Source organism: Eretmochelys imbricata, chromosome 4, assembly GCF_965152235.1.
Source record: "Eretmochelys imbricata isolate rEreImb1 chromosome 4, rEreImb1.hap1, whole genome shotgun sequence".
Taxonomy (NCBI): Eukaryota; Metazoa; Chordata; order Testudines; family Cheloniidae; genus Eretmochelys; species Eretmochelys imbricata.
Window position 1 is genome coordinate 11,189,693 of NC_135575.1, and position 23,597 is coordinate 11,213,289.

The 23,597-nt window shown below is 44.6% G+C and overlaps 1 protein-coding gene across 4 annotated transcripts in view; it reads right to left on the bottom strand.

Moving 5' to 3' along the window:
- The window catches only part of EPHA5 (EPH receptor A5), a 304,714-nt gene that overhangs the window by 89,843 nt on the left and 191,274 nt on the right, over positions 1-23,597 (bottom strand). For all 4 annotated transcript variants that reach the window (XM_077814318.1, XM_077814314.1, XM_077814319.1 and 1 more), the window contains one exon: positions 163-287. In XM_077814318.1, the coding sequence (XP_077670444.1) occupies positions 163-287 (125 nt within the window). The remainder of the gene's footprint in view (positions 1-162; positions 288-23,597) is intronic.

Below are 23,597 nucleotides of genomic sequence, written 5' to 3' on the forward strand. Positions count from 1 at the left end.
CACACATTTCAAGTCTTCCTAATCATTTACTGCAGAATCAATCTGACATTGATTTACACATAAAATTGCTTCATTCCCTTCCATGTGTAGGATAATTATAACTAAAAGAGAAGGACAGCAAAGAGAAGGTACTTAGGATGCTTTGCAATCAGTCAGTCACACCTTTTCAAAATATTTGATTTCATATTCCAGGATGATACCATTGGGTCGATCGGGCTCCTGCCAGGAAAGGGAGATGCTATTTTTAGCTATCTTTCCTTTTTTCACAATACTGATTGGAGAAGGTGCTGCAAGACAAGAGAAAAACAAAACAAAATGATAGTTAGTAGGACAGTATCTTGTTTCCTAATTTAAATTCAACATTGCATTAGTCCACTAATGTAAATCAGTATAGTGTACATTAACTTCAGTGTGGATTATATCAGCTCGGGATCTGGCACTTTGGGGTCAATGGAGCTCTGTGATTTTCACTAGGTGAAGCTCTGATCCCATTGATGATTTCTGAACTGTGAATCATGAAATATCAGAGTTGGAAGGGACCTCAGGAGGTCATCTAGTTCAACCCCCTGCTCAAAGCAGGACTAGTCCCCAGTGTTTGCCCCAAATCCCTAAATGGCCCCCTCAAGGATTGAACTCACAACCCTGGGTTTAGCAGGCCAATGCTCAACCCACTGAGCTATCCCTCCCCTCGAGACTGTAGTCTCAGTCCAGCTGCTGTTACAAAAACTTAGTGATGTTTCCAAAGAATTGTTATGCAGTAATTTGCATAAAGCTTTAAATAAATATTTTCTGACAAAATGCACAGGAGGAGATCAAATTAAACAAGGGCAGGGAACCCTTTTAAAATAAAAGTCACATCCTCACCTGGCATGATTTGACATAGCTCTGTTGAAGCAAATGGAGTTACATTGATTTTCAACAGCTGAAGATCTGGACCAAACCCACCAATATAAGAAGACTTCAATGCAGCACCATAGGTGCTGGAACTAAGGGTGCTGCTGCACCCCCTGTCTTGAAGTGGCTTCCACTATCTACAGTTTGGTTCAATGAATCTCAGCACCCCCACTATGCAATTTATTCCAGCACCCCTGTTCAGCACAATGCTAAGCTGTCAGCTACAGCAGCAGTTCCCCCCCAAAACCCATAGCCTGCTCCTGGTGGCAATGAGGCTACATACTGCAAGCTTCCTGTCACAGCAAAGGTATTCACTTTACAACGTATTGAAATGTTCAGAAGAGGATCTCAGAGCTGCTCGGTTGCCTGAATTGGGGAAGTGATGTGTCTCTGTGTCAGTCTGTAATGCTTGTCTGTGTCAGTGATGCCAGGGAGAGGAGCAGCGCAAGACTTACAGCCTTTAGAGGAAGGGAAGGAAGAAGGCTGTGGCAGATCAGATGGGAAGGTGAAGGAGAGTCAATTGGAAGCATTAGGAGGAAGAGAGTGAGACGGTCTGACAAGCTAAGAGGCTGGGTAAGGCAGAGCAGGAGAGATTGTCAAAATTCAGTGTTTTCCGAAGGAAAAGAAAAAGGGAGGTCATTCTTTTCACAAAATGTTTGCAAAGAAAATCCATCCCATTATCTAACCAGCTCTAGCAATTGGCAAGATCCGGAGTGGGGAGACGGGTGCACAGAGGGAGTGAGAAGTGACACACCATGGATTAGGAGTGTGAGCCCAGGAGTCTATGAGAGTGGAGGAGTACTGCTGCGTGACTAGGCAGATGGCAGAGCTGGGGGAGGAGAGAGAGAATTTGCAGTAGGGCAAGCTCAATGTGGGCACAATACTTGTGCCAGAGCTCCCCACCAGGGCGGGGATCAGGACTGGGGGCAGCAGGTGCTGGGGGCAAGTAGGGATTGGCGGTGTTGTTCAGTGTAGATAACGATTCAAGGACATTTTACACCCATGGAGGCCACTGAAGTACTTTAAAAATCAGTGTTTGTTTGGCGTCTAAATTTCAACTCCACATGTGGAAGGAAAATCAACCTGGTGCGATGATGCCTTATTTTTCAAAATGATTGGTGTTATTTCAAGCCAGGGAATACCTCTATCAATCTGTCTGCTGATCCACCTGTTGTACCCAGCTAACCTCAAACTTTATAACACGCCCGTCTCCACCCTATCCGAGGCTGCTTTACTGCAGTGTGGTTACTGAGAGAATCATAGAATCATAGAATATCAGGGTTGGAAGGGACCTCAGGAGGTCATCTAGTCGAACCCCTGCTCAAAGCAGGACCAATCCCCAACTAAATCATCCCAGCCAGGGCTTTGTCAAGCCTGACCTTAAAAACTTCTAAGGAAGGAGATTCTACCACCTCCCTAGGTAACGCATTCCAGTGCTTCACCACCCTCCTAGCGAAAAAGTTTTTTCTAATATACAACCTAAACCTCCCACACTGCAACTTGAGACCATTACTCCTTGTCCTGTCATCTTCTACCACTGAGAATAGTCTAGAACCATCCTCTTTGGAACCACCTCTCAGGTAGTTGAAAGCAGCTATCAAATCCCCCCTCATTCTTCTCTTCTGCAGACTAAACAATCCCAGTTCCCTCAGCCTCTCCTCATAAGTCATGTGTTCCAGACCCCTAATCATTTTTGTTGCCCTTCGCTGGACTCTCTCCAATTTTTCCACATCCTTCTTGCAGTGTGGGGCCCAAAACTGGACACAGTACTCCAGATGAGGCCTCACCAATGTCGAATAGAGGGGAACGATCACATCCCTCCATCTGCTAGCTATGCCCCTACTTATACATCCCAAAATGCCATTGGCCTTCTTGGCAACAAGGGCACACTGTTGACTCATATCCAGCTTCTCGTCCACTGTCACCCCTAGGTCCTTTTCTGCAGAACTGCTGCCTAGCCATTCGGTCCCTAGTCTGTAGTGGTGCATTGGATTCTTCCGTCCTAAGTCCAAGACCCTGCACTTATCCTTGTTGAACCTCATCGGATTTCTTTTGGCCCAATCCCCCAATTTTTCTAGGTCCCTCTGTATCCTGTCCCTACCTGCCACCGTATCTACCACTCCTCCTAGTTTAGTATTATCCGCAAATTTGCTGAGAGTGCAATCCATACCATCCTCCAGATCATTTATGAAGATATTGAACAAAACCAGCCCCAGGACCAACCCTTGGGGCACTCCACTTGATACCGGCTGCCATCTAGACATGGAGCCATTAATCAGTACCCTTTGAGCCCGACAATCTAGCCAACTTTCTACCCACCTTATACTGCATTCATCCAGCCCATACTTCTTTAACTTGCGGACAAGAATACTGTGGGAGACCGTGTCAAAAGCTTTGCTAAAGTCAAGAAACAATACATCCACTGCTTTCCCTTCATCCACAGAACCAGTAATCTCATCATAGAAGGCGATTAGATTAGTCAGGCATGACCTTCCCTTGGTGAATCCATGCTGACTGTTCCTGATCACTTTCCTCTCGTGTAAGTGCTTCAGGATTGATTCCTTGAGGACCTGCTCCATGATTTTTCCAGGGACTGAGGTGAGGCTGACTGGCCTGTAGTTCCCAGAATCCTCCTTCTTCCCTTTTTTAAAGATGGGCACTACATTATCCTTTTTCCAGTCATCCGGGATTCCCCCAATCGCCATGATTTTTCAAAGATAATGGCCAATGGCTCTGCAATCACAGCCGCCAACTCCTTTAGCACTCTCAGATGCAACGCATCCGGCCCCATGGACTTGTGCACATCCAGCTTTTCTAAATAGTCCCTAACCACTTCTTTCTCCACAGAGGGCTGGCCACCTACTCCCCATGCTTATCTCCCCATGCATACCAACAGGAGAGTGGGGTTGTGTGGGGGGGTGGGGGGGAAGAAAACCTGGATTTGTGCTGGAAATGGCCCAACTTGATTATCATACACATTGTAAGGAGATAAGCTATTACCAGCACTTTAGATAAGCTATTACCAGCAGGAGAGTGGGGTGGGGGGAGAGAAAACCTTTTGTAGTGATAAACACCCATTTTTTCATGCTTTGTGTGTATAAAAAGATCTTCTGTACTTTCCACAGTATGCATCCGATGAAGTGAGCTGTAGCTCACGAAAGCTCATGCTCAAATAAATGGGTTAGTCTCTAAGGTGCCACAAGTCCTCCTGTTCTTTTCGCGAATACAGACTAACACGGCTGTTACTCTGAAACCTGTGCTAGGTCAGGCACTACTGTGCACTGATGAAAATAGCTCCATCTGTCGCTCCAGGGGCAGCTAAACTTCAGTGCTGAATACAATGGCTGCCGTTATTATCTTTACCCGTTCCTTGTTTTTCTCATCAACATTGCTGAGATGATACCTTAGATGCCACAGTGGCATTAATTCCTTGCAAATGGAAATTGTAACGATTTTAATGGTGACCACTAGGCAGCAAGCCCAGCATCAGGTTTGTCTATTGAACTTTCTACTGGCCTTAGGGAGCCTGCAGAATTAAAGGAACTATATAATTTTACAATCAGCCTTCCCAAGCTATTTGCTATCTTTACAGCGCACACATGCATTGCAAATATATTTGATGGCTCATTTTCAACTCAGAGACCTAAACAACTGTTAAAGTTATGCTTTTTACAACCGCTACCAGCTCCATTGCGGAATGTCCTACAGAAAATAAAACGTCATGCTTTTATTGTTCCCCTGAGTCTTGGTGCGTCTGCGCAGGGCTGACTGGGGCTGTAATGGTCTCCAGGGATCACTCATAGAAATCCGGAAGGGAGCCAGAAAGAGAATGGTGATGCACAAGCTAAATAATGCCAGTGTTTTTTAAATCGATAGCAAAACCCACAGATCTAAAAATGACAACAAGGAGATATGAGAGCATCAGGGCAACACATGCCTGTTTTTGTAGGTACCTCTATGAACTCCATTACCACAGTATTTAAGCACCTCACACGACAATGCGTTTATCCTCACAACACCCTAGTGAAGTAGGAGGACGACACTTATCCAATTTCACCCATCAGGGCATAACATACGCAAAGACTATATGACTTGCCTAAGGCAGGGCAGGGAATTGAACCTTTCCGCCCCGCTTCACCTAAAGCTGGCATCCTTCCCACCATACCATCCTTTCTTTTCTAGCTGAGATTGTGTATCTTCTCCGTTCAGCTCTGTACCTCTCTCCGCCGCCCATCAAATAAATAGCATTTTGCATTTGGTGTAAAAATGATAATCCTCAATTCAAACATATTTTACCTTCCAAAATTTCACTGATCCATAAAAATATTACTTTTTGTATGCAAGAGGAACTAATTAACATGCTACCAAAAAAAAATCCCAGTTAAATAACGAAGACAACAAACAAACTCATTTTGCCAACTCCGAGCTTCAGCCAGAACGAATACGGGACATTTTCCAAATGTTTATTCCTGGATTGGACACCGTTGGCAAGTTTGTGTTGGAAAATCAGGACCCTAAATCTGAACATCTTCCAGGTAAACATATTCACCTGCTGTTTACTAATCTCTCACCACTTTGGCTTTCTGAGGACACTGTAGAGTAGTACTCTCCCCCACGTGGTCTTTTCTGAAGAGTAGGCCTCAGGTTCACAGTCACAGCAGCCTTCTATCTACACACTCCAGGGTGCCTGGAATTGAACTGCTGAGGGGGTACAAGCCAGAGAGGTGTGAAAGGCCCTTAACCTGTAAACAGTTTGATCGATCCTAAGACCAGAAAGGACCACTGTCATCATTCAATCTGACCTCCTGCATAACCAAGGCATAGAACGTCACCATTTACATCAAGCCCATATCTGATGATTGAGCTAGAGCATATGTTTAGAAAGACATCCCATCTTGATTTAAAAATTCAAGTGATGAGACCCCCCACCTCTGACACATGAGAGTGCCTCCCTTGATGTCAATAGGACTCTTCTGCTTGTGCAAGTGGGGCCTACACTGGCTCTCACACTTAGGGGTTAGCTTGTGTATTACCCACCAAAGCACCTCAGCAGCTAGAACTCCGAGAAGCACAATACCTCCCAGAGGACCCAGGCTGCACGGGGAACAGGAGGGAAGTAATTTACTACAGCTGTTTTCAGGGTGCAGGCTACTCCCTGTCTTTGTGCAACCAGCCAGGCATGAAAAGGGGAGAGGGGAGGGAGATGCCATGGTTTTGTCTACTCTCTATCCACTTGCTTCCTGGACAGACCATCTGGCATGCAGCCCCTGCCCAGCCCCTAGCACCTGGAGCTCTGATCTGGACAGCTCCAACACAAATGCTCAAGGCATGGAGGGGGAGGAGGAAAAAGAATCCTCCCCCATAATCTCTTATGCAGCCACATTATGGCTAGTGCCATTCTTTTGATGGATTTATATCATCACACAGGAATCTCCATTTGTACTGATCTCCCGCCTCCCTCAACATGTGTATGACAGAGGTGTGACATGTCAGACATGTGTGTATATGACATGTGAGTTGTGTGTGTGTGTGTGTGTTAGGGGGAAATATTAGCCAATAGAGAGGGGGAAGTGGTGAATTCTCACACAATAGGAAGAAGTTGCTCAGAGTAAGCTCCTCTCATGATCCACAGGAAATTGATAGCTTAAGGAGGCCAAGCTGTCTCCTCAGCCATTGAGGAGCTGGTCACATGTCATAAAATCAACACCTCCCTTTGGGAAATGGTGTGTTTGGAAACAACTAGGCCAAAACATAACTCGTTCTTTACTTTTCCTCTCTCGGCCTCTGCCCAGATCTGGGGATCTAGGGCTGTGTGTGCAGAGTCTCAAAGGGCATCAGGAGTAGCCAATGTGATCTTTAAGAGACTGCAACCTTTGTGAAGGGTTTATGTCCCTTTATGCAGCTTTGCACTTTCAAAGTTACCTTCACAAAAAGGCAGGCTGTGGAACATATGTTTAAAAGTAGAAGAGAGAGAAATCTGAGATCATTTCTCGAGTTTGTACCCTAACCCTAACGAATCAAGGAAACATCAGACCAAAAGCTTTACAGTACATGTTCTGCAGCTCGGCTGAATTTCAGCTCTTCCTTTCTGTGTCCGTGCATCTCAAGCCTTCCCCCAGAAGACAAAGCCTCAGTAGAAGCGACTTAGTACCAAGAATGCTTTACCAGATAAAGGACCTTTTATTTTCTATGTGGGAGATTTTCTAATTTGTCAAAGAGATTTAGGAGTGCAAGTCCCATTAAAACAATGGAGCTTGTGCTCTTCAATCCCATCAACACTTTGGGAAATCTCCCTCTAAGATCTTAAAGGCAGTCCAGTACATCTTCTATAACACAGAAATCCAGTACCCCAATCTCCTTTCTGAGAACATGTGTAATAGAAAATGTACCATCCCTGCTCCAATGATAGAGAAAAATAAACAGAGCCTGGATATAGTAATACGCATGTTCAGATTACTGTGCAAACACTAATCCTCACCATGCCACGGCATGGTGCTAGGAGGGAGGAGTATGGTTAGCTCCATTTTATAGATATGAAAAAGGTGGAGAGGAAGCATCTTGCCCAAGGCCATGCAATCTAGTGGAAGCGCCAGGATTAAACTTCAGGAGCATCTTAAGTGGCCCAGTGGATAATGTGCTCAACTGCAATCCGTAAGGGCATGGGTTTGAGTCTTGCTCAAACTCACACTGAAAGACCAGCTTCAAGGTAGGTCCCAGGCTTTGGGGTTAGGGAAGACAAAGGTAGTCCTTGATGCTAGCCACATCACTTCCTTGTGTACCACTGGCTGCGGAAACTGACATGCCTAACTGATTCAGCCTGCTGAACCACCTGGCTCAGGGCAGACTTTGACTTTTTTGAGTGTCTTACTTCTAATGCCATATTGGCCTTCCGACATAGCTCTGACTTTGCAATTTGTCTTTTCTTTGTTAGCTTACAAACTTTAATTTCTGGCTGCATAAGAATCCCACATGTTTGGCTGCAGCCAAGCAGAATGCTGTACTCTACCGGGAAAGAGAAGCAAGATAAGAAATGGGTAAGTGAACTCCCAAAGTAAATTAGAGAGGCAGTAACTGTATCCATTTTGGATCTTCTTCCTAAGAATTGTTAAAGTGTAATCATGAGATAAAGACCAATTAAGTATATTTAATCAATCCCAGTGGTGCTGGAATGATACCGTAGCTACTCTGCATCCTCAACACATTGACGTTACAATGTTCTGAACTGAAGAAGGAAAGTATTAAGTATTTTAGAGTTTTCTTTATCAAACAAAATGTAATTTCAATCTGAGCCGCCAGACAAAGTCTGCAATCATTCCATCTTAAAAGCCTGCAACTGGATACTGAGCTATATGATCTCAGGAAAATAAAAAGATTACATTGAAACTTGCTTTTTAAAGGTCACTGGTTCTACAAGGGAATATCCTTTTAATAAAAGGGAGCCCATCCACTGAAAAGTTCCATTTAGAGTATAAAATTCAGGATGTGTAGAAACTATAATAAATGTTGCACAAAGGGGTGAGTTGGTAGGAAGGAACTTATTATTTAAATCTTTGCCTTGATGTCAATGGAGTGGATGTAAATAATACCTCCTTTTGATGCTGTTTACAAGGGAATCTGCAAGTTCACGCTAACTTCAAACAACATTCTCAAAATGAAAGTGGGATATTACATCATCTGCATTTACGTTCACTGTTCACCAAAACAATCATGCACGTGATGAAGACAAACAGAAAATGTAACAAGGTGTGAAATTGCTAATGTACATTTTGCTTTCCTGACACTAAAATTAATCATAAACCAAATAACATCTCAGAAAATTGGTCTTACTTTTTATGCTGTTTGTAACATTTCCGTAATAGCTTTAAGTGGCCAGACTAAATAAATAAAAGTCACTGCCAATTACCCATCATTATTCACATCTGAATAACTACAGAACAGGATTTCATAAGAAAAAGACCTTTTAGAACATTTTTCCTCTGCAACCTTTTATAATGACATTAGCACTGAATTAGCCAGCGAGGCACCAAACACAGTATCCAAGAAGTACCGCACTGAGCCTTAGTAACATCTAATGTACAATAAAGTTTATGGGAATAAAATCTTAATTGTATTTTAAGACAAACTAATGTTATCAGGTAAATGACCACTGCATCAAGATAAAATAATTAATCCAGACTCTACAACTCATATTCTAGATAATGCTATCCCTGGCCCAATTAATTTAGCCTTTGTGTATTTCACTTTGGCACAGACAGCAGCTAATGTTCCTTCATCTCACCCCCAAGCCCACATCTGGTGCAGCTTTAGGTTAACCAGTAGGGAAGGCTGGGAGAAAAATACAAGTTTGGCTCATTCTCATTGCACTAAGCAAGCTATTTTCCCCAAGCCAAGACCCTCAATCCACCCCTGATCTCCATGGGGCCAGATTGTCACTTGGAGAAAACCATCGTGCCCCTCTCAAGTCAATAGATGCATGCCAATTTACACCAGCTGAGGAGCTGGCCCCACTTCTCCTTGTTGTCAGCTCTCCAACTACTTGGGCTTCAATTTCCTTTTAAAAGAAGATTAAAGTATCAGCAAAGGAAAAGATTATGCTCTTGCTGGCTTAGTATTGAAAGCCAGAGTGGTCTGTACCCTATGTGCAGCTATGCTACGGACCTCAGCCTATTTTAGTATTGTTTTATATCGGCCGGCAACTTATTGAATCCAATTACATTTCTGTATGTGTAAACACGATAGGGTCTCAAATTTCAACCTCCTAAACCCCTTGGCATTCTTTCCTAGACCTTGTGCCAATGTTGCCTTGCAGTCTGAAATCACAGCAAATGACACAGAAGTCAGATTCATGCTTAAGATTAGATCAAATCCATCAACTGACATCACAGAACCCAAAAAACCACAGTACCATTAACACAGGGTAGCACAGGAATCTGGCTGTAACTAGAGAAAAGGAATGCAGAGTCTACAGGTAAATTAACGTTACTTGTTTCCTAGTTAACACCGGCCACACTTCAAAAGCCTAGTTTATTGCAATTTTTCATTCTGTTTCTAATTAATGACATTATTGGATTTTTTTCCTTAAGGTCTTTAGTTATTGCCAAATTTGGAAGCTACATGAGTGTTGCTCAATTTGAATGAAATGACGTTCCCAGGTAATGGGAAATTACAGTAAGCTTCCAACAGCAGTGGATTTATTTGTGACTATTACCACACATGATTAAATTCTGTACATTATGCAAAATAGGATCCCATTCCTGTAACATTTGAGTCGTCCTATGCCAAAGGGGCTCCTTGAAGGACTAAGGTGTTTGTACTAGCCATCTACACAGGGGCAAAACTTCACCTTTTCACATTAAAACATGAATGTGCCCTCTGTAAAATGATGGCATTTCCTTAGAACTTCTACCTTCCAGAGTTCATAAATAAATGCCAGGCCTCAAACTGACCTCCAGCTTCCCTCCCCCTTGCCAGCTCTGAAAGCCTCAGAAAACAGAGAAGGCCCTTGCAGCAGGCCCTGAAATTCAACAGAATCAGGTTTTGTCAAACCAATGGGAGTTGCCAGTTCCAAAGTCTAGGGACCCTCACTGAAGATGGGCTTCCCATCTTAGTAGTCCTGGGCATCACTAAGGAAAGCAGCCCAATTAATCTTAGCTGTTGTAGACCCTCCTGAGGAGAATGGCTCTCTCTCTCTCTCTCAAGTAGTGACCACCCCAATTCTTCTGAGCTTTAACAATTAAAACCAGCTCCATGTCAGGCTGTTAGCCAGAATGGGTATGCTGGCTGAGTCTGGAGCAGGAACAAGCAGAGGCTGGAGGAGTCTGGCACAACCACCAGGCAGCTGGGAATTCTCCCCACAAGGTAGCATCACTGAACAGACTGGAGAGGCTGCTTCTGTTAGGAACCTGTATACCTGCCTTGGGGGCACCTAGTCAGGACCTTGGTTGTGGATTGGCTGGGCCATTGTTGGCATCATTGGACTTGCAGGGATGACTCATTAGGCTCAGAACACTCACCAGCTCAGTCCCGGGAATGGCTCATCACACTCCGTGAAGCAGACAGCAAGATGAAGCGGGAGCCAACTCAGATCACAGGGCACAGAGGAATCTGCTCCTCTGGACAGCATGGGACTTTTGAATCAATCAATCAATCAATCCAAGCATATTGCACACGGAGACAGAGAAATGGGGTTTGGTTCTTCTCTCTTTCGTTGGAGATCCCTGTTATCTTTCATGAGGTCACACCACTTTACTTCCCCTATGCTATCCCAGAGATGGCTGGTAAAAGCTACATGGGTTACAGTCGACAGACAGGCTAGGCAGCAGTTCTGAAGAAAAGGACCTAGGGGTTACAGTGGATGAGAAGCTGGATATGAGTCAACAGCGTGCCCTTGTTGCCAAGAAGGCTAACAGCATTTTGGGATGTATAAGTAGGGGCATTGCCAGCAGATCGAGGGACGTGATCATCCCCCTCTATTCGACATTGGTGAGGCCTCATCTGGAGTACTGTGTCCAGTTTTGGGCCCCACACTACAAGAAGGATGTGGAAAAATTGGAAAGAGTCCAGCGGAGGGCAACAAAAATTATTAGGGGGCTGAAGCACATGACTTATAGGATTGTTTAGTCTGCAGAAGAGAAGAATGAGGGGGGATTTGATAGCTGCTTTCAACTACCTGAAAGGGGGTTCCAAAGAGGATGAATCTAGTCCAGTGGTTCCCAAACTTGTTCCTCCGCTTGTGCAGGGAAAGCCCCTGCCGGGCTGGGACGGTTTGTTTACCTGCCGCATCCACAGGTTCGGCTGATCGCGGCTCCCAGTGGCTGCAGTTCGCTGCTCCAGGCCAATCGGAGATGCGGGAAGCAGCGCGGACTGAGGGACGTACTGGCTGCCACTTCCAGCAGCTCCCACCGGCCTGGAGCAGCGAACCGTGGCCACTGAGAGCTGCAAGTGGCCAAATCTATGGATGCGGCAGGTAAAAAAACTGGCCCAGCCTGGCAGGGGCTTTCTCTGCACAAGCGGAGGAACAAGTTTGGGAACCACTGGACTAGACTGTTCTCAGATGACAGATGGTACCAGATGACAGAACAAGGAGTAATAGTCTCAAGTTGCAGTGGGGGAGGTTTAGGTTGGATGTTAGGAAAAACTTTTTCACTAGGAGCGTGGTGAAGCACTGGAAAGCGTTACCTAGGGAGGTAGTGGAATCTGCTTCCTTAGAGGTTTATAAGGTCAGGCTTGACAAAGCCCTAGCTGGGATGATTTAGTTGGGGATCGGGCCTGCTTTGAGCAGGGGGTTGGACAAGATGACCTCCTGAGGTCCCTTCCAACCCTGATATTCTATGATTCTATGACAGGACTGTGTTACGAACACCAACATCGTTTTGTTTTTAAGTGACAGCAAATCCCCTACAGATCAGGTTTGGGCTTTTTAAGTCAAAATTAAAGATTCACTCTCTCATTCCAATTATAACAGTTTACGAAGTCATTTGACAGCATGGGACTAATTTTTCTTCTTTTTTATATTACAGCAGCACTTTCAGGGCCAGTCGAGATTGGGACCTCACTGTGTTAGGTGCTGAGCAGATGTATAAGAAGAGACATTCCCTGCCTGAAGAGTTTGCAGTCTGAGGGTATGTCTACATTGCAAATGGAGGTGTATGTCAGCTTTAATCTAGCTAGCACTTGTAATAATGGCAGTGAAGATGCAGCAGCATGGACCACGGCATGGGATAGCAGCCTGATACCTGGCAGGATTGTACTGGGGCAGCTGGCCTATGCCACCATGTCTTCTCTTGGAATGGGAAACCAGGACAAAGAGAAAAGGAGTACTTGTGGCACCTTAGAGACTAACAAATGTATTTGAGCATAAGCTTTCATGAGCTACAGCTCACTTCATCAGAGGCATTCAGTGGAAAAGACAGGGGGGAGATTTATATACACAGAGAACATGAAAAAATGGGTGTTATCATACACACTGTAAGGAGAGTGATCACTTAAGATGAGCTATTACCGCAGGAGAGCGGGGGGGTGGGGGAAGGAAACCTTTTGTTTCCCGGGGAGGGGGATAAACATGGCGAAATAGTTTTACTTTGTGTAATGACCCATCTACTCCTAAGTTAACTGTATCCAGTTTGCAAATTAATTCCAATTCAGCAGTCTCTCGTTGGAGTCTGTTTTTGAAGTCTTTTTGTTGTAATATTGCCACTTTTAGGTCTGTAATCGAGTGACCAGAGAGATTGAAGTATTCTCCGACTGGTTTATGAATGTTATAATTCTTGACAAAGAGAGAGATTCAGAGCTAGATTTCCCAAAAAAAGCTCAGCTCTCAGCAGATCCAAATGCTCTCAACAGCCCTGAGCGCTTCTGAAGATCTGTCCGTAAGAGACGTAGGTCACCCAGAAACCCTGTGGTTGAGCTAGGAATTGAAGCCAGATCTCACGTACATCAGTCTAGTGCTTTAACAAGACCATGCCTCCATTGTAAAGACACCCTCTAATTCTGTGTTGACTTTCACTCCATGCAACCCACTGACTCCAATCAGGAAGAATTGAGCTCTACGTTTAAAATAAAATAAAAATATATATATATTTTGCTACACATAATTTCATAGAAACCAGCTACTTTCTACTGTAGGATTACCACCAAACTAGAACCAAATCATCTACAAAGATCTAATTGCCTTTTGCTGCAGACCCATTTATAGGGCCCTACCAAATTCATGAAAAACGCATCACGGACCATGAAATCGGGTCTCCCACTGTGAAATCTGGTCTTTTGTGTGCTTTTGCCCTATACTATACAGATTTCATGGGAGAGACCAGCACTGCTCAACTTGGGGGTCCTGACCCCAAAGGGAGTTGCAGGGGGGGTCACAAGGTTATTTTAGGGGGGTAGTGGTCTTGCCACCCTTACTTCTGCGCTGACTTCAGAGCTGGGTGGGTGGAGAGCGGCGGCTGTTGGCCGGGCACCCAGCTCTGAAGTCAGCGCCCCGCCAGCAGCAGGGCAGAAGCAGGGTGGCGATACCGTATATGCCATCCTTACTTCTGCGCTGCTGCCTTCAGAGCTCGGTGACCAGACAGTGGTGGCTGCTGACTGAGGGCCCAGCCTGCAGGCAGCAGTGCAGAAGGAAGGGTGGCAATACCATAAGATGTCATCCTTACTTCTGCGCTGCTGCTGACGGCGGCTCAGAGCTGGGCTCCCGGCCAGCAGCTGCCGCTCTCCAGCTGCTCAGCTCTGAAGGCAGAGCCGCCGCCAGCAGCAGCGCAGAAGAATGTGCAGCAGCCCTGCAACCCGCATCCAATAATCTTGGGGCCCCCTGCCCCCCCGCTCAACTCCTTTTCGGGTCAGGAGCCCGACAATTACAACACTATGGAATTTCAGATTCAAATAGCTAAAATCCTGAAATTTACGAATTTTTAAAATCCTATGACCATGAAATTGACCAAAATAGACCATGAATTTGGTAGGACCCTACCCATTTAATAAAATTGTTTGGTCATATTTAGTTATCAGTGCAAAACTAAAACAAAATAACATGGGAGCCATATTAATGCATGTACAAAATTACTACTCAAATCATTAATACCTTAAGTTGTGTTATAAAAATACATGCATTAAATATATTCATTTTATTGAGATTTTCCATCACTTGCTGATGTATGTATTATCAGGATATTAGATTTCAGAGTAGCAGCCGTGTTAGTCTGTATTCGCAAAAAGAAAAGGAGTACTTGTGGCACCTTAGAGACTAACCAATTTATTGAGCATAAGCTTTTGTGAGCTACAGCTCACTTCATTGGATGAAATGAGCTGTAGCTCACGAAAGCTTATGCTCAATAAATTGGTAAGTCTCTAAGGTGCCACAAGTACTCCTTTTCTTTTTAAGATATTAGAAAAAGTATAGCTTTGAAATGTTTAAGTTCACTGTCTTTCTCTTAATCAAAGCACAGACCTAATCTGAATTAAAGCAGTGCTAGACACTTAGGCCATGTCTGCACTACCCGCCATATCAGCGGGTAGTGATCGATCATCGGGGATCGATTTATCGTGTCTAGTGTAGACACGATAAATTGATCCCCGATCGCTCTGCCATCGACTCCGGAACTCCACCAGGGCGAGAGGCGGAAGCGGAGTCGACGGGGGAGCGGCGGCCGTCGATCCCGTGCTGCGAGGACGCGAAGTAATTCTAAGTCAATCTAAGATGCATCGACTTCAGCTACGCTATTCTCGTAGCTGAAGTTGTGTATTTTAGATCGATTCCCTCCCCTAGTGTAGATCAGGCCTCAGATCTTAAAAGATAGCCAGTGCAATCCCAGCTCCGTTGGAAGTCCTCAGGAGTTTTGCCACTGGCTTCAAAGGACCCAGGATTTCACACAGCTTCTCCTTAAAGAATCAGAGTGAAGGGAAGCAGTATATGGAAGAGCTGTGGCTGCAGCCTGTCTGTTTTGTCCACGTGTTCTCTCTGGCTAACATTTTTTAATTCAAATCATCGTTCAAGCTGAATTTTAAACATGGGGCCACAAATTGATGCACTAGTTCAACCACAGGATGGTATTATTATTTAAGTGGTGATAGTGCCTAGAGACCCATCAGGGATTGCAGCTCTACGGGTATGTCTACACAGGCCGCAGCACCAGGCATCCTACCCCTCTCCCTGGGAGGCTCACTGTTGGAGGCTGTGTAGACGTACCTATTGTGCTAGGAGCTGTGCACACACAAAATGAAAGGACAATCCTGGCCTTTACAGTAAACGCATGGCAAGAGACATGGATACAGCCGACAGACAGAGGCAGCACCGGGTAAAAGAGTAATGGCAAAGCAATACAACATAGAGTCCCTAAAGGAGTGAGCTTAGCAGGAGAAGGCCTAGGTCCTGCCTAGTTCTTACGTGAGGGTTATGGGCATTGGGGAAGCAGTAAGATGCTCCCCACATTGCATGGCTCATGAAACACAGCCAACGGCTGCACAGCACCGCAATGGGATAGGGAGAGGAGAACGTTAGGCGAGGCAATAACTTCACCTCAACCCCCACACTGGCCTATTGGCTTGGCTGGCTGCATACTTGCTTCCAAATTCACAAGACAATGCTTCATTTTTTAACTTACTTCTAAAAAGTACTTATAAATAATACACTTCGGCCCCGATCCTGCAAGGATTTAGGCACATGCATTGGGCACTGTGTAATGACCCGACATGGGATTGTTCACAATGCATAAAGTTAGGCATATGCATAAATCTTTGCAGGATCAGAGCCCTAAATTATAAGTTCATTTGGGCAAGAGCCATCTTTTCATTGTGTGTGTGTGTGTGTGTGTGTGTGTGTGTGTGTGTGTGTGTGTACTGTGCCTAGCACACTGGGCAACAATCTTAACTCCTTACTACTATAGCCTTGCCAGCCCCAGTCATTGAAAAATCCTGAGTAAGGCCCTCAAAAATCCTAACACTGGCTTACTCATGACACATTCTGGGTTCTTGTAAATTAACTTCTGGTTACTGAGCCTTTAGGGTTCACGTTTTCAAACTCTACTCTGCAACCACGGTGGCAAGAAATATACATTTTAAAAGCAATGAAAGCTGAAGTTCTCACAATCACATGACTCCAAGTGCTGGGGCTTTAAGAAAAACACCAGATATCATGAGACTCATGATAAAATCGTGAGCGTTGGCATCACTGCTCCAACCATCCCAGTAATAAATAACAATAACAGCAAGAGCAGTAGTTAACATAAGAACAGCCATACTGGGTCAGACTGATGGTCCATCTAGCCCAGTATCCTGTCTTCCGACAGTGGCCAGTGCCAGGTGCTTCAGAGTTTTGTGTCTAAATCTGGATATCACAGGCTAATTAATTAGTAATGACATCACTGAAATCTATTCTTACTGCATACTCTGGACAGAAACTGGGCCAGGTGCTGATTCCCAATGACACTGAGTTCTCCCATGCTTCCAAATGTGATTGGAAATGAGACACTCTCCAGCACTCCAGCAGCCAAGAGAAATGGCTCACATAGACTATTACTACGATTTACCCGGAGGGCTTCACTGATGATTTCCACAGCGGATTCATGCAAACAGTCCCAACATGCTGGCTACACACACAGCTCTCCCAGGCTTTACCTGGAGCTATTATATAATGGAGCTATTATACATACGCTGAACAAATATGGTCAATATTATATTAAAAGCACGAGTTACCAGAATTTTAAGGGCATGTAAAGCCAGGAATGCCACAAATTAAGGAATGCTCTCAAAACATTTCTCAGATAATTCAATACAATTTTGTATAATATTTTTCTGAAATCTTAGGCCCCATACTATGACCGTTTGTACACCTGAGTCATTTTACTGGTACCATTCGGCCGGATGGTGCCCCCAAGACCCACATGTGGAGGAGGTCCTGGGGCAAGGCTGTGGGTGGGGCTGTTTTCCGTTCCCAGATACTGTAATACACTGATCTCCTGTGGGGCATGCTGCTTTAAGATGAATCAGCCACAAGTGGATCTGCCATGGCCCACACGGTATGGCAGGCCTCCTACCACAACACCATTTCTGACTAAAAGCAGCTGCCTGCATTGGCCTCTGTACCTCTGACCTCTCATCCCCCCCTCCTGTGACCCTTTCCACCAACTCTCTCCCTACCACATCAGCAGCATTCAGGTCGACCGCTGAACTGCTTGGCACCAATCTCCACTCCTCACCCTACCTCCTGCCTGCTCCTATCACCCGCTGAGGTCATGACTCCATGCTGGGCTCTTCTCACGTGGCCTGCTCAGGCCCCGGCTTTCACTCCCCAGGATCACTGGCCCATCCTCCTGCCATGCCACTCTTCAGTGGCCAGCTCCCATAATAATTCAGCACCAGCTGCTGCCCTCTGCTCAGTCCCTCCTGCCACCCTGAAGACATGGGAGGAGCTCTGCCCAGGTTGTCTTGCAGGCTCTTCACTGCTTGTGCAGGAACAGAAGAGGAGCATGCAAAGGGAACTCTGCATGTCAGGTAACATTCTTAGAAGGCCCTAAGTGACTTAGGAGCCAAAGTCCCATTTCCAAAAGCTGCTTTGACTTTCAGTGAGACTTCAGCTCCTAAGTCACCTAGCCACCTTTGAGAATGTTACCCCTCCCCTCGCATGGGAAGGTCCGCTCCTTTTGGCTAGGACTACATTTAAACCACAGTAAGCCTCCGATATTTGTCCCACTGTATTCAGTCAACACGGGTTGGTATATTTTACTGCCTTAGTACCAGGTTTGGAAGGATTAGATTTTTGTCAGTAAATGTCAGTAAATGTCGATTTCACCACACACAAAGGGATGAAAAAATATTTCCATCAATAATAATTGAAACTGACAGAAAGGCAAAGTAAGAAAATTCTGCTTGAGAACTTAAAGTTTGAAGGAAAGGTATTTATTTTGTATATTGTTTTGATATGTGTGGTTGATCATTTGTGTTTTAACAGTTACAAAACTTTAACTTGTAAAAATTCAACATCTTCTGCCATGAGTTATTGCCTGACCCTTCTATAGTCTGACAAACCCCCATAATTTCCCGCAACCGTCAAAAGTTAAATGGAGAAAAGTTGAAAAAAATGCTTAAAAATAAATGTCAATATTATCTGTCAAAATGATAAAATAATAATGATCAAATTCTGTCACGCCTACTCCCTATGCCAAATATCAAACCAGATACCTTGGAGGTATTGACTCTGGACGGGCCAGTATCACAGTAAAACGATAACTTTAGGTCAAAGCTTTCCAGCTGGGATATCTGCAATTAGGCACCTAGACCCATGATTAGCCACTTAAATAAGTGGTCTGATTCTGTGAGCTGCTCAGCATCAGCAACTCCAGCTGACTTTGGGTCTGTCTACATCTGAGCTGGGAGACGTGATCTATCGGCACTAGTTCTGCTCAAGCTAGCACCTAAAAATAGGAGGGTGGCCACAGCACCGTGGCTGGCTGCCCCAAGAACAATCCCGCTCGACTTCCAGGGTACGTCTTTGGGCAGCAAGTCTCAGATGCCACCCATGCCACCATGGACAGTGCTCTTTTTAGAGCTAGTACCAGTCCACCTATGCACACTGGGAATTGCACCTCCCAGTTCAAATGTAGACATACCCTTAGACGGGAGTTTCAGACTCTCAGCACCTCAGGAAACCAGGCTGTTAAACTCCTTTAAAAGATGGGGAACACTTGATAGTTAAAACCAGAGTTTGATTTCTTCACACCTGCAAATGCCTGTGATTTCCCTAAATGGTCTAGATTCCATTAGTGGTTTTGTGGTAAAACTTCAGAGCACTCTAGGCCCAGGCTTAAGCATGTGCTGAACTTTAAGCGTGTGAATAGTACTGTTGAAGTCAATGTGCTTAAGTGCTTTCCTGGATCATGGCCAGAGTGCTCATCATCTTGCAGCACTGAGACCTATACTATCAAAGATTCTAATCAAGGTATCTTTCCGCCCAAAGAATACCTCTTCTACCTCTCATTACTTATCTATCCTTAGTAGCTGAATTATCTCATTTGCATTTAAACAAAAACTTGCTTCTAAAAAACGGGGACTATTACAAAAACATCTTAAGCCCGCGAATGAAATGCACAAAATATATTATTCTTCCTCTCTAGGCAAACACCTTCCTTCAACAAGACCCATGGCATTGTTCTCTCAGCTGTTATTAAATGCTAACCCCAATAAATATGCCAAGTTTGTGGGCCATTTTTAAACGGTGTGGAAAGTTTCCTTCAGTGCCAAGCCTGCCGCTCTTGGTGCGATACCAACCACTCTAGTTGGTGAATTCTAACATTAAAACCAAATTACTCAACACTCTGGCTGAATCTCAGACAGCCATGTAAAGTCTTTACATTTTAGTCTGAGGAACAACTTCCGGACGTAGGCTAGTCTACACGGGTAATGTGAAAGCGCTGCACTCCTTGTGTAGTCACGGCAGAGTGCTGGGAGAGAGCTGTAGAGCACTGGGAGAGAAGATGTGTGCATGAGGGGGGGAGGGATAGCTCAGTGGTTTGAGCATTGGTCTGCTAACCCCAGCACTGTGAGTTCAACCCTCAAGGGGGCTGTTTAGGGATCCAGGACAAAAATTGGGGATTGGTCCTACTTTGAGGAGGGGGTTAGCATAGATGAGCTCCTGAGGTCCCTTTGAAACCTGATATTCTGTAAGACAGACCACCTACAGGATATTCATTATTTAGCTTTTCAATAACGATTTTCAATTCCCATAGTACCTTGTGGCCCTTGCAAGCATACGTTTTAATACCAGCTGTTAAAATGTAACTCATTAGCAAATTAAGTGCAGGTCAAAATACAATACAGGTGCTCAAGCAACAATGGACAATCAGAACTGCCAGGAAGAGTTTCTGCAACTTTGATTTCCATATATCTGGAGTCGAGATTAATCTTTTCAACATCTGGGGTATGGATTAAGAACGACATTGCAGCAGGCCTGCTAGATTAGTGGCGGTATGTTTCATTATGGTCCCAATCCTTCTCTCACTGACATCAACGGTAAAACTCCCGTTGGCTTGAACGATGTAAGACCAGACCCTGTATGAGTCTAGTTTTGAGTTCCCTCAAGATCCCTGGCTCCCCGGGTTATTGTGGCACTTCCTCACACTGCAGATGTTATCCATTTCTTCTCCAGAGAAGAGTGCTCAATCCAGAGTCTCAGCAGCACTCAGCAAGCCCTGGATAGGGCTGTATGTCCCTCAGACCAGACTACATATGTAATTATGATGGTGGTTGCCCTGCATAAGGGATGGGATAAAAACGAAGTGGCTTCTGAAAGCAAGGAGGTGGGAAGAAGTACATTTCACCATGTTGACCAGGCTTTACGTTAGAGTCAGGTGGAAGAACAAGAGCTTATCTGTCATACCTGAATCTTGAAGACACCCCATCATCAAAGAAGGATGGTATTAAGGTTAAAGCACTGGGAAAAAAGACAGACTCAGGAGGTGGCAGTTCATTTCCTGGCTCTGCCAGAGACTTCCAGTGTGACCTTGTGCAAGTCACTTAATCCCCTTTCTGCTATGCTTCCTTTGTCCGTCTTGCCTATTTAGACTGTTAGCTATGTGGGGCAGGAACTCTCTAACTAGGAGTTTGTGCAGTGCCTGGCACCAGGGGACCTCAATTTTGCTTTGGGCTCTCTAGGCACTGCAAGCAATAATTAATAAGAACCACAAGAAATCTCTTCAATCATTTCTGCTGGGAGGTGGCTCCCTCTATTGCAATAACAGAAAACTTGGGGCCACCATGCTACCATTCTAAAGTGGCCTACATGTTCCCATCCCCACCTGGGCAGGAGGTTGCAATCTTTCCCCTCGGATGCAGGCCTTGTCACTGTCATCCACGGGTCTGTTAGTTCATGATGAGAGCACTATAGTGCTGCATCTACATGGGGCTTCGCCTCAAACCCACCCGGAAACTGAATAGCTGCTTTACTAAGCAAACTATCTCATGGGAACCAATGGTCTGCTCCTTGATTGGTTCTGGTGGCTTACTGGTCTCCAGTTGGAGTTTAAGGTGTTGGTTCTGACCGACAAAGCTCTCAGAGGCCTGGGACACCCCTATACCATTCTATCGTGGCTGTGGTCAACTGAGGTCCTCATGCTGGAGCTTCTTTATGGTAGAAGAGAGGTAGCTGCTGGCAGGATGTTCTCCACAAGGGTCTCTTGGCTCTGGGTCCTTGCACTCTCTCTAGTTCAAACATAGCCCAAATGCCCACACTGGAAAGACCATGGGTGAACCCCCCCTGACTTCACCGGGGCCACGATTTCACCCTGTGGGATATGCCTTTGTGGAGGGTTGAGAATATGGGTGCGATAAAGTTTGAGTAAATTTTGCTACTTCAAACTACTAGTTGGTCAAGGCAACTTAGCTTTGTTGGGTGGGGGGGAAGAAGGTTTGATGCTGGGCGGCTCCTCCAGGGCGGACTGTGATTGTAAAGATCTGTCAGGGATTGGAAAGCTGGGGACAGATGACTGGCTGGGTTTGTATTTCAATTGCAATATGAACATTATCTGAGCTACCAAAAAAGCCAGACCCAAGGAAAGGGCCCATTCTGATGTTATACAGCTCACATACACTTTATTTGGAACATGGCTAGAATGCCACCCGCTCATACAAACCTTTCAAATTTCTATAGAATCCCGTGGGTTCCACCAGTAGTAAATTCTACAGGATTTTCTCTATCAGAATTAATCTTTTCCCCCTAAATTTGCCCTGTATAAATGTGAGATGCTGACACTAACTGGCATTAAAAAAATGTGATTAATGAATACAATTCATCAGCCAGGGTGATTAAACAACAGTAACTGTAGATACTGGGATATATTCACATATCTGCCTGCTGACAGTGACAACTGACGGTTCCTAATCTATGCCAAAAACAAAACACAGGTTACCGCCTTTTAGCAATCCAGTTTCTGCTCCCACTGATGAGTTCCCCCTGACCCATTTATACAAAAGTAAAGCACATTAAGTAGTTCTTAGTTCAGCAGCATTGAAAACTGCATCCTAACAGTGCATGCAACGAATCCCATTTTTAAAACAAATATCGGCTTGGACCTTCTGGTGAGTAGTCCACGTGAACTAAGTGTCCACATTATCAAGGTTACTGCAGTGAACACAGCGATACAGAGAAAATATTTTTTTATTCAGAAAGGTTCCTCTTAACACATGGCTGAATGGTGGCCAAAGAAGACAAGTAAAGTGTGAGAGCTTTAGGCTAGGTCTAAGCACAAAATTATGTTGGTTTAACAAAAAAGGTGTTCTGTTTTCAAACCAATATAGGTAAAATCCTGCCTGGAAACTTTTAACTCAATCTAAACCTGACATAAGCCAGTTTAGCTTGTGTCCATAAATTCACAGATACAAGCTAAACCAATATAACCACTTCTAAACCAATGTTCGTACAGTTTAAAGCCAGAAAGGACCATTGTGATCATCTCGTCTAACCTCCTACAGAACCCAGACCAGAGAATTTCTCCTAGTATTTCCTGCACCAAGCCTATAACTTTCGGTTGAGCTAGAGCATATTTTTCAAATATCCAGTCTTTATTTAAGGACTTCAAGTGACGGAGAATCTACCACGTCTCTAGGAAAGTTGTTGCTCTAAGTAAGTCCACACAGGGATTTGCATCAGTTTAAGTATTGGGGGGGCGAGGGGGGAAGGAGCTGAGACAAGGCCTCCAGGCCTCACACTTCTTCAATAGTTCTTCATGACTTTCACAACCCCTAGAGTACTGACTTCATAGTGCGCAATCCTGATGGTAACTGAAAATCTGTCTTTTACATCATAGAAGAGTATGGCTATTTCCAAAAAGCTTATCAGCCTCCCTTTTGCAAGCAATTTCACAATGATGCTACAACACATTCCAGTCGTCCAGCACAATATGAAGAATACATTTTTTCATTTACTCTTTATAGATGCATTAATATAGTCTTTCCGTGCTGAGTGAGTACTGTCCATATGTTTCAGATAAGAAAAGTGAAAATCAAAGAACAAAACACTCCTAGTTAAAAAGGGAACAGTAATTTTCATTCTTCAGGGCATAAGATGATTACTGTAGGGGTCAGGAAGTCATTTTCAACCTCCCTATGCTGCCATTTTGTGAATTTAGCCCTTCATTTCAAGTGCCATGACACAGTTCATTTTGGGATTGAAGGAAATGGCTTGTTTGACCCAAAACAATATTTGTCAACTTCTTGGATTG